The 12,289-nt window shown below is 43.2% G+C and overlaps 1 protein-coding gene across 1 annotated transcript; it reads right to left on the bottom strand.

The window, feature by feature from the left end:
- Window positions 1–216: 216 nt before the first annotated feature.
- LOC109513866 (CLIP-associating protein 1-like) lies at window positions 217–917 on the bottom strand. Its single transcript, XM_019866559.1, has 3 exons — window positions 747–917; window positions 390–487; window positions 217–301 (listed from the first exon to the last, which is right to left on the bottom strand). Exons 1-3 carry the CDS (start codon window positions 849–851, stop codon window positions 217–219), a joined length of 288 nt encoding a protein of 95 aa, XP_019722118.1. The 5' UTR covers window positions 852–917.
- Between the last annotated feature and the right edge of the window lie 11,372 nt (window positions 918–12,289).

Raw genomic sequence — 12,289 nt, 5'->3', positions numbered from 1 at the left:
TGTAGACTATGTGGTGAATTAAACCCAACCTGTAAATGTCGGTTCACATTTCTAAAACGGGACTTCAAATTAACAAATTGTACTCAACAAACGACACTGCGATGCAACGGAATCAAGAGGATGAATAATATGAGGAGCGTGATGACACGTTATCAGACCCAACGAGCAAAAAAAACAAACAAACAAAAAAAAAAAACCTGCACATATAGGACCCGATTATTTAATCCTACCTGACACAGGTGACAGGACCATGTTCCCCGACCTCTGGACCTCATCAAATTTACTGAAGATGACATTCAACCTGGAAAAAGGTGATGTGCATGTTAACTGGCCAACGTGTGAATCCATTGAGTGAATCATTGGTATTTGGTGTACGTAGCTCAGCGCACCTTGACTGAGGTAGGCCCTTCTTTCCAAGGTCAATCCGTACTCGCTCACCGACGTGGCGGTAGATCTCAACCAGACAGCTCATGGCACCATCACGCACCTTCCAAATAATTTCACAAATTATTATTCATAAAATGATGTCACACTGCTTCGTTGATTAGAGCAATGGGAAGCTTCTGCTAATCTGCAATAAACTTCCCCTGTTGCACAGAAAAACTCTTTAGGAAAGGAAACACAAACAGAGTAGCCATACAGGGCAGGTTTATACAATAATAAGAAGAAGAATCTGCAATAAAATAACTTTTTTAGAGGGCAATAAATCACAGATGTAATGCTTTCAGAGGAACGGAATGTGGTACCTGACTTGTGGGATCTCCCAGGAGGTTACAAATGTGAGGAACTATTTTGCTGAGAGTCAGGCTCTGCGAGCCAAACCTGAAAATGACCGTATACATTTGATACATGAGAAATGAAAGGCATTGACCTTTTTTTATTTATTTATTTTTTTATTTTAAATGTTGACTCAGGCACCCAAGTAATCCAACGGTAAAAGATATAATAATAGAAATACAGTCAAACCTCGGTTTTCGAACGTCTCGGTTCTCGGCCAATTCGGTTTTCGACCAAAACTTTCGAGTTTTCCACCGGCCCCCCCCCCCCCCCCCACCCCAAAGGGAGCTTTTTTTTTTTTTTTTTTTTATGTGAAGAAAAACAAGTCATTTCTTCATTCAGTCAAGAGCAAATAAATAAATAAATAAATATAAAACGATCCCAATTTGAACAAGCACCAAATTACAGAAATGCAAAATAAGATCTTGGGGTCTCAGAAAAAGGAAAAAAAATGCACGGTTGTATACGGTTGTAGAGACTGACGAAACAATGAAGCCACGAATTGATCTTTGTGAATTTGGTTAATTCCCACCTCCCGATGTTTTTTTTTTTTTTTTTTTTTTTTTTATGTGAAGAAAAACAAGTCATTTCTTCATTCAGTCAAGAGCAAATAAATAAATAAATAAATATAAAACGATCCCAATTTGAACAAGCACCAAATTACAGAAATGCAAAATAAGATCTTGGGGTCTCAGAAAAAGGAAAAAAAATGCACGGTTGTATACGGTTGTAGAGACTGACGAAACAATGAAGCCACGAATTGATCTTTGTGAATTTGGTTAATTCCCACCTCCCGATGTGAACATTTGACCTATGGGGGCCTAGTAATCATATTTTCTTCAGTGGATGTTCCCATTCAAAGCAATTAGAAGTCTTGCAATTGCAATTGACAGAATATGTACATTTTAGCATTTTATTGCATGAAAAAAATGTTGGATCTAGTACACCTGTGCCTGAATTCTGGCTCCCGTAGATTGGCTGGTGCCCATGTGGCCCACAGATGTGAACTATCAACCAATTACCAATACTCTTAGTCCCAACTCCTCATATATCTTCCTACTCTCTCATCAATACCGACGAATCGATCAGGAAACGATTACATTCCACGGTCTCCACTTGGCTTAATCTTAATCTTCTCACGGATAAAGTTAGTCTCTTTACTGTTCTTCCATCGATACCAGTGGATCGATGCTGCAGGTATTGTACTCCGCAGTCTCCACGATGATGCAATACATTGATGCAATTAAGGACATTTAGTTGAATTCTTGCAGTGCCTTGTTAAGATTCGAACCTGCGAGCCCCAACCCCTCTTTATCTTTATAGACTGAGTTTTGACCCCATTACAGAAGCATGCGGATGCGTATTTACCACTGGTGGGAAATATACAGACACAAGCGGGTGCGAGAGAGAGAGAGTCCTGATTGATCAACTCCCTATCTGGCTATTTACGATCTGGCTGCGGCGCAGGCAAGCCTCTGCCAGACAGAAAAGCAATTAATCTGCAAACGAGCTGGGGAACAGCCGGCCTGTGCATTGGAGCCTCCTACCAGCACGGCTCTGGAGGAGAGATAAGGCTGCAGACGGCTATTTATTGTACATTTTAATTAAGTGCTTGTTAACGCTAGTTATCTTAACAGTCACAAAATTACGGTTGTAATGCGTTTAGTTGGAGGAAAAATAGAGCCGAGGTTGGAGCGTTTCTATGGAAGCTGGCACGGCTCGGCCTTCCCCATCGCGAGTGAATTCAGAGGAGGCGGATGCCACAATGATCCAAGCTCAGGTGCTAATGGTTATTTAATATGGCCATCAGTGGTCCTGAGTCCCCCAGCATACGGCGTTCACACAATAGCCTCCAAAACCCTCTTTAACACTTATTTGAGATGACAGGAAAAATGAAACCGTTTGTGCTTTCAATGGAAAAGCAATCATTGCTACATTATACTCTGCTTGCCCTATCATGCTAATGCCAGGTAAAAATGTCACCAAATGTATTTAAAGGGCCTGATGGAGTGTTGCCGTTTGATTCCTGCTGCCTGCCTGATTAATAGAAGAAGGTGAAAAAAAAAACAACCTTCAATTTGTATGTAAATGCAACCTGGGCTCTCATATCATCTGCACACCTGCACCTGGAGGAAAATAATATACTCAAGTTTAATGCGGCAATTATGAGCGTTTATGGGAATTGTGGGAAGGAGGGGAGGGGAAGCGTCACCGCGCTGTTGGAGTGACCTCATGCACAAACAAGACCCGCAAACATTCTTAACTTGGGCCATTAGTGGGGATAAATTGAAACCGCGATTGTTTGTGTGTTTTCGGTACTATAAGACAACACTTTAGAACAACACTTTAGAACAGCAGCTGCCACATTAGTGGACTTCTGTGGGTGTTGAAATTCTACACCTACATATCTCTCTCTCTCTCTCTCTCTCTCTCTCTCTCTCTCTCTGAGAGAGAGAGAGAGAGAGAGAGATATATAGATATATATCTATAGAGATGTATATATATATATATATCTCCATAGATATATATATAGAGATATATATATAGATAGATAGATACAGTATATATATCTAGATATCTAGATCTAGATCTAGATAGATAGATATCCATCCATTTTCTGATCCGCTTATCATCAGCCTTGTTTTTGGATCAAAAGATCTATTAATAGTAGTCACTGTTTCGAGGTCCCCCCCATGACATGGAAACACAGACAGTTCTCAGGACTGTTGAAAGCTGAGACATTATTACCACTGTCACATACAAAATACACATATTAAAACTTTTACAGTTTAACAGTTTCCAGATTCCCACCATTACCACCCAAGAAACCAAAGCAAACAAACAAAAAAAGAAAGATTTCAGTAGACATTGGTCAAATGTGAGCCATGCTGTACAGAAACTTTTGTACCACCTGGTCCAAAAGAATGACACTTCAAGATTTTGATTTGTGTACATTTTGGGACACTTTACGAAAAGTCCTCATTTCAGAGAGAAAGATTGACATTTAAGGTATTTTTATTGCTGTTACATGTCAAAGAGGGTCAAATGTATAAGTGAAGCCATGCGTCAAAATCCCACTTCAGTTGGAACACCTCACAAAAGGAATCCAAGCGTTAGACCTTAAAAACAGGGTGTATAAAAAGGTGTAGGCACACTTTCAAGTGAATCAGAGTTGAATACAAGTTCTTAACCGGGTTTACGAGGCCCGGCTTTTAAAGCACCGCGGTGTCATAGATGGCATACGATAAAGAACACAAACGAGGGCATACGACGGAGTGACAAAGGCCCTCGCGGAGCAGTCAGAAGAAAGTGACGACAGCGATTTGGACGAGCATCAAAAACTTTTTTTTTTGCGGCGGGTATTATGCGGCCAAGTGGACTGGAGCGCCGCGGTAAGATAATCGTTATCTGTCGAGATGATCTACTCGGGCATGATAATAGCGCTACAGCGGTGTGACTGCGATAGAGCTCAAGATGTGGGCTCTCCTCTCTAAAGGAGCAGAAGAAGAAAAAAATCCCCAGCTGCCTAATGGCTTTAGACAGCAGCCATTCGGCGCCGCTAATCTTCCGTCTCTCTGAAAATAACTTTTTGTGCCGTCTGAAGATTGGATTTTACAGATCACAACGGCACGGTAATGCATTCACTCAGCTGTACTTCTCATGAGAAACGTATCGTGATCTCTAATAATATTCTGTATATGGCGGCAGCCAAGCGCTGCCTTTAAATGCGACGGCATATTAATATTAATATTTATGGACTGTGGAGGAACGGCAGGCGTCTGAGGGGTACGGGCAGAACAAACTTCCATTAATTCCTATGGAGGGGAAAGTCCAAATTAATTCCTATTCACATTTTAATGCCTTTATGCTAATGCGGGCACCCGAGGAAAGGGACGGCCTCACAGGAGGAAGAGGGTTAAAGTTGACTGCCGCACCTGAAAAAATGTCATTCAGCACTGGGAAATATGGCCGTACGGGAAGGTTACGATTAACTGAACACACACACGGTCGGTTACAATTTGCATTTCTATCCGTGAGCTCAAGAACTTGACCGGATTGGTCAGGAACGATCACTGTTTATATCAAATATTAACACCCTTCCCACATAGAATGATGAGAATACGGACGTGAAATTGCACAAATCCATTTTGTCGACCATTTGGCTGATGCATTGGGTGCTTGCCAAAGAACGAGTTGACCAACCAGCAACATTTCCAGCAAAGGAGGAGCTTGGCATCGAAAACGGATAAAAACAGTCGCTTTCGTCTGAAAATGAAAATTGTTGCAAACAGCCTCAGAATTTCGCATTTCCTCTGCATGGTTTGGCTCGGCTTGCCTCTTTTTGGGGTGGCCGGTTTTCCCTGTCAACTCGAACTCACAGTGTGAGAAACTGTGAAAACCATGATGCATTCGACACATCAGCCGTAACAAGAAACCCGAGCAAAACCCATACTGTCGTGGACAACACGAGTGGGTTTCCTGTGTTTATTTCCCAGCATGTGGCTGCAAATGTGCAAATTTTATTTCAATGCGCATAAATGTGGGCATGGCCTATCTCTGTGCCGAGGCAGGTTAGACCCGATGTTGGTAATTTTGCAGACAAGCACAGGCCAGCAGTTCTGCGAGAGGGTGTGCTGTGGGAGTGGTCACAGCCTACCTCAATCATGGCCCGTCATAGCAGTTCCTTTCATTCCCTTTCAACATGATTGTAGGATGATTTTAAAAATATATTACAATGATTGAAACGCCAGGTGAGATGCACCCTGATCGCAGTTTTACGAATGAAATACATCTGACATCAATCAAATATTTGTGGTGCTCAGAATCAGCCTGCGCGCTAATCAATTTCACCAAAATCACATGAGACCAGTATTTCGACGTGGTCTGGGCAGACAGTTTCCACCTTTACTTGCTGCCACCAAATTGTCACCAAATTGCCCAGCTTAGAAGAAACTAATCTGTCAAATTGGCAAACATGCAAACAAGGGATTGTTGAATTACAAATGTCAACTTCATTGATTATTATTTATTTAAATACATGTTAGCTTCAGTGAAGACTGAATCATCTTTCAAAATAATTTCCCTTTCGGTTCGTGGAAGACTCTAAATTGTCTTTGATGTTGATCCTAAATGGACAGCTGCACAAAACAAATTGACGGCCAAACAGTTATTATCAATTGACTTGTGCAGATGAAATAAAGAGCTCTGACTTTAAAATGCAACTAAATAAGACTTGAAACGTCCTTTAGGGTGGATGCCGTAACCCTCAGTAACCTTGTTGTGTTCTCACCTGTGCACAAATAACATCTAAGCCTTGTCGCTGAAACAATTTCTGGAGCAAATTCACATTAATGGCTCAAAGCACCCCGACAGCCTCCATCCCGGAGGAAACGGGCCAAGTCGATCCATTCTGATTTGTGCGGACTGGTTAGTGAGGTAAACACAAATAGATTACTCAGGTACACAATCGTAGCCCCGCGCTCGGCGTTCCAGCTGTTATCATTACGTATTGACTCGGAAGAAACGCGCACGCATCCTCCACATAGGTCGCCATCAGTACATGTCGCTGTTGTGACACCTGGGGGTGGGGGGTGGGGGGGCGGTAATAGTCATTAATTGCATTCATTTGGGCAGCGGGTCAAGGTGTAACGCAGGTGTTTGGTACAGAATATGATCATTCCCATCAAAAGAATGGAGAAAAAAAAAGGAATGATATTGCCCTCGCACATCACAGTTGTCCATTTTTTCTGCTTCTATTGCACATTAGTGGGTAATTGGGGCTGGACCAAAAAGAGGGAAAAAAAGGGGTGTCATCATCATTATTCTCTCCCCCTCCTCCATTTCCTCCATTCATAGTGAAGATGGAGTACTCTCATCAGTGCTGACGGGACAAATGTAAGAGATAGCAGCAGGAAGGCCGATCAGCACGGCCATTTAACGTCACATTAAACAAACAAAAGGCGACAGTAGCCAAATCTCATTATCTCCCAAGAAATGAGACATATGAGGACATTATTCCATCATGTAGCTTAATATCTCAACACTGAGTCGCTTCTGTGAGCATTGTACATTTTTGGGCCATTTGCTGTGAAAACATGTGCAAACCTTGGGGAAAGAAAAAAAAAACAAGAACAGTGTACTTTTCGCACTTATTTTGTTGGTGTGGACTTTTCAGTTTGGCTCGAACATAAAACAGCAGATGTGACAGGACCGTTATTTGGTCAGGGTGATGCAGAGAAGGTCACGTCATTCGCAGTGAAATGATCACATTTAAAAAAAAAATCTATTCAAGGAAACATATAATGCTTCTAATTGCAATTTCAAACAGTTCGTAGGTGTCTTTGGAACATGTTTCATGACATGGTTTTGTCAAAAATCAAGAATTACTCAGTAGCATTGATTCCCAACCGCTTTGAAAGATCATAAGTCCTGAGGCAAATAATCCAGTTTCACTTTATTAGTTAAAAAGTCTTCATTCATGTACTAAAAACAATTTATTTTTGTCCCCCTATTTATGCCAGCAACATTTACTGACAGGGAGAGAGAGCACTTTGTCAGGTATGATTAACCGGTGTATTCACCTATTGCCATTCATACAACAGAAACAGTTATGGCTTCCTGAGACTATATTTTTAAAAAATGTCAAATAAACAGGCTCATATGTAATATTTTCGAGTAAATCTCACATCATCAATGCGTTGACATGAGATGTTTCTAATACAAAATATGTGCCTTGTTTAAAGACTGGGAAACACTTTTGTAGCGGATCCATGGATGTGACATGTGCAGCGGACACATTGCAAAACACAGATACTGTACCGACACCGTCAGTTTCCACACTTTTGAGTATGCGTTGCATAAAAATTGTACTGATGTTCTATTTTTGTCCGACGTGTTATTCAAAATCCTCAAAAGATTGTATTAGTCCGACTCAAACATTAGTCCAACTCACCTGGTGCAAGTGCAACTCAGCCATGTCTGCCATCTTTTGGTGACTGATGATATTACAACTTAATGCTATACAGTGGACCAGACTATTTGTCAGGCGATAGGGACTTTGCAAAAATATGCATTTAACTGACGTCCATTGATATGTATTGGGGAAAAAAAAAACTAGTGTTTTTTTTTTATTCACAAAAAATATTTGGTTCAAAGTGTTTAAAAAAAGCATCCAAAAAAAGGCCTTCCCACTAATGCCTCTCCCCAAGTAGATGGCTCCCCCAACTGCAATTGCATGAATTAATGGCCCCCAGCCATGATGAGCAGAAATATGACCCACAAAATGTGTTTGTACAAATAAAAAGGCCTCCCCACTTAAAAGACCCTCACCCCAAACAGACGCCTCCCCCATCTGCGGTTATGTTAAAAAAAACGCTCCCGGCTGCTCTGTGCTGAAATACAGTAACCTTGTTCTACCCTTCAAATTTGAGTTTCTACTCCCCTGCTGTTGCTGTTCATCTGTATTTACCCCCTGAGACTGACACACACTCGCTTTTTCCTCTGATGAAAAGTACAAAAGAGCCATCTCGTTTGTGTGTGCGTGTGCGTGTGTGCGTGTGTGTGTGTGTCCTGCATGGGCATGGGAGGAGCGCAGACACCGGGAGCAAACATCCTCAATCTGTCCTAATAAGCACGGTCTGCATACAAAGCGCAGACTTCAAATATAACAACTAAGCTACATTCCCTCATAAAATGGGGGTGGAAAAAAAAAAAAGAGTTTGCCATGGCTGTGATGATTTACCCAGTAACATGTGCCCTCCACAAACAACCACTCGTGCCAGCGCACGGGTGTGTTTGTGTGTGCCTGCCTGACAAAAATACACAGCAGCAGCTGTGGGCCTCATGTTTGAAGGCCTGCTGCTCAACGTGGAGGTACACTGCGACTTGGAGGACGTGTAACCGATGATGGAGGGCGGGCCTCGACTTGTGCGCACAGGTGTCGGCAACAAATGAGATATTTATCATCATCTCCGGCACACATTTTTTTACCCAGAGAGCGGTTCGCTGTCATCTCCTGACATCAGACGGAGGAGTTCATTACGGCGATGGTAACTTGAAGTTCTATTGTCCCTGAAGAACTAGAATTTGTTCAACCAAAATGGTCATGGAAAAATATCACTCCGATATCCCCCACTCACTTTGTCTGAATGTGCCCTGAAATTAGCTAGAAATGTTGCTATCTGTAGCAAGATCCACCACCCTCTTCGACACCTTCCCTCCACATGAAGCACGCTTACCTATTCCAAGGTACAAGCGACAGCCATGCCAGAGCCTGCTGGCCGCAATTCCGAGAAGACAGATGGCACGGGCAAATCGATAACCGCACACAACGTCACCCATTTTGCGAACGGATAAATTTGCTTTGACATAGTACGTGTGGAGTGATTGGGCGACCTGCTCGCTTCCTATCCGAACATCCTTCCTCTCCCTCCTCGGGCACGCTGTTATTTATGGCACTTGGGCCCTGGTGCTCCTGTGTGCTTTGATGTTTAATTCAAGGACCCGCGTGGGCGTGTTGGGAACTCACCAGGACTCCGGAGCTCAGGAACTCTTGATTTCCTACAAATATACCTGGTGTTGCGCACACGTTTCTCTTGTCAGTGGGAGTTGTGGCTCCATGTGCATGGGAGTCGCCTTCTATTGCTAGTACCTCGGTTTCGAGCTCTGGACAATGCACCATTATATGCCGCAGTCTCCGCTTTGCTGCGGTGCTAGTTTGGATCTCCCATCCAATCAAATTTGTACTCACAGGAGACTCCTCATTGTCATCTATTAATATTTATGCAGTGTTCTGATTGCTGGGCTTCGCTTCGGGATAATAATAATAATAATAATACATAGGGCAAATTCATACTCCACAATCTCAGTTTTAGTACAGCTCTGCCCGGAGTCTCCTATCGGATATAATGTGTTAAATAATGCCTTATCACGCAGTCTCCACCTTGCTCCACCCTCTGTTAAAATAACATTAAACACTGAAGACCCTTGTTCTCCTTTATTGTTTGCATGTCATGTTTAGAAAGCTGTGCTTCATTTGTGCACACTGTTCCACTACAGTACAAACTGCAGCCTCCGCTTTGCAGCTACAGCCTTAACTGGTCCATCAAACGGAATTAGTAAATACAGGTGATCCCCATTCTCGTTTCGTGTGTCATGCTGTGATTGCTGTGCCTTATATCTCCACTTTCCGCTGCTATACTCCATAGTCTCCACTTTGCAATGACTGTAGCACACATATTTGTATTTTTTGCACACCGTCTCTTATGGTACACCACGCCAAGTGGTGGGTATAACCTGGACATTGCTTGTCCTGTCGTCCACCAGCAGTGCTTTAATGTGAGGCATTTAGTATCCTCAGTCTTGCTACTTCTTCCACCTTTATCTCCCCTTTTCACTCTCTCTTTCTCCTCAGCCAGCTCGCAAAGATTCATACCCCACTCCAAAGCGAGGGTCGAGGTGTTTGAAATTTATGGTTGAATAAGACTTACATAAGTCTTGCAGGTGTGCTTTACATCCCACCCCCTCCCCCCCGCCCAAGCCCATTTGGAGAATTTATGGAAGGTCTTTTGGGTTACTGGCTGATTTAGACGTCGGTTTTCCTGTGAGCTGAACTCGACACAGGGCTCCCCTAGATGTCTGGCCCGGCCGGCCACATGTTTGTCAGATGGAGTCGAGAATGTGTCGACCAAAAGGAGAAAAAAAATGCATTAATGAAAATACAGGTGCAGGATATATCGTTCATAAAGTCAGGTAATGGCGCTTTTGGTGTTGGCCACCTTGTTAATGTTCGTGCTGAGATACAAATCAGACTGACATACTGGCGAAGGTTGGTGGGGTGTGGGAGGGAGTCCCTCTGGATATGGAGAGCAATGATTTTTAAATCAGAATGGATATCAAAAAGCCCACCTTCAATTCTGATACACACGGCCATTGTTAGGCAGAGGAGAATGGCTTTGGCCATCTTGGATGGCCCCGCTAACCCCTGCCATTGTCACGACACGGTGGCTGCACAACAGCTGCCAAAATGTGCCATGACAAGAGGCCTGAATGGAAATAAGTTTTGCCAAATAAATATCATTATGATGAAGCCAAGCCCTGCTGTTTAGTTCTTTTAAGCCCGCCAAGTAGAATCAGGAGCAACAACATACTCTTTGGTATTCCATCGCAGTGTTGTGTTAGAAAGTAAATCTGGTTTAGTCTGGTCACTGCTCATCTGAAATGTATCTGTTCACTGGTAGGACAAAATGTATAATAAATACTGTATGGTAGTGACACTAATTGTGTGTTTCTTTTAAATGCAGGAGCGAGTGGGATGGAGTGTGACATCTGCGTGTGAGTATCGTGGTGTGAGCTGTGGCAGACAGCAGCTCTTGCATGAGTGTCTTCCATGTGTTTGTGTGTTCATCCGCGTTCAATAAACTGCTAAAAAGGTTCATTGGGAACAGTGGCTCTCCTTCTCCATGTGCAAGGCATTACTGTCAGTAAATATAGAGTAAAAACCTACAGAAATATACCCTATAAACTGCACAATCCTCTACAAAAATGTCTGATGTAATTGACCTGCAACGTAGGTGGGCCAGCAATGTATTGTGACTTTGGAGTTGGTTTGAAAGAGGCAATATGAAGGCATCAATAATACAAAAGGCCATTTAACAGTAAACGGCTAAAGTACACAAAGGCAAGCGATCCCTTGGCAACCAGGGAAGTGGCTGGCAGGTTGACATGTGCTATGCCAGCATCTCCACTGGGTGAGTGTCTGTCACGGTCCAAGTCTGTCCCGCTTGATGAGCGAGCGGAAAGGCACACACACACACACACACACACACACACACACACACACACACACACACACAGGGCCAGTCGACCCAGTCACATTCTGCCACCAACCCCACAGAGGGACGGACTCACCATTATCATGCAACAATGCAAAAAAAAAAAAAAAAGCCCATTACCATCTTCTAAATATGCATGAATAAAAAAACCTGAATAACCATGGCCAGTTGTCACCTGAAGACTGGCCTTTTACTGTCCAATAAGCAAACATATCCGTCTCCCGGACTGATAGGCCTCATAAAGAGGGGAACGTCTTCCTGCTTTTCCCTGGAGCACTGCAAAGAAAGGGAATTTTGAAATGCTAAGTAAGGGAAACGCGAGGAGGTGTCGAGAGGCGGGAGGGGTGAATCAGTCATGCTGAGTGACATTTCTCAAATCTGCGCATCTTATCCGCGTCCAGATATTCCGACGCGACTGTCATAGGATGTGACACGACAACCCCACCCCCAACGAGTGACGCCGTTTGTGCGACGCTTAGCAGACAACGCACGCCGTGCCCGCTTCCTGTTTAATGGCGCTCTTTCAGGAATGGAAAGCTAAGTGGGAGGAAGGGAGAGGAGGCGGAGTGAAAACACAGACGAAGCAAATATGGACCCACCTGTGGAAGACATATGTGTTAGCCGAAAAGATCAAACACACTTTGACAACATTGATGTAAGGCACATGTTGTTAAACACTT

This window comes from Hippocampus comes, unplaced genomic scaffold (assembly GCF_001891065.2).
Source record: "Hippocampus comes isolate QL1 unplaced genomic scaffold, H_comes_QL1_v1.1 scaffold82, whole genome shotgun sequence".
NCBI lineage: Eukaryota > Metazoa > Chordata > Actinopteri > Syngnathiformes > Syngnathidae > Hippocampus > Hippocampus comes.
The sequence above is the reverse complement of the archived record's forward strand: the minus strand, read 5'-3'. Positions and strand labels throughout refer to the sequence as shown.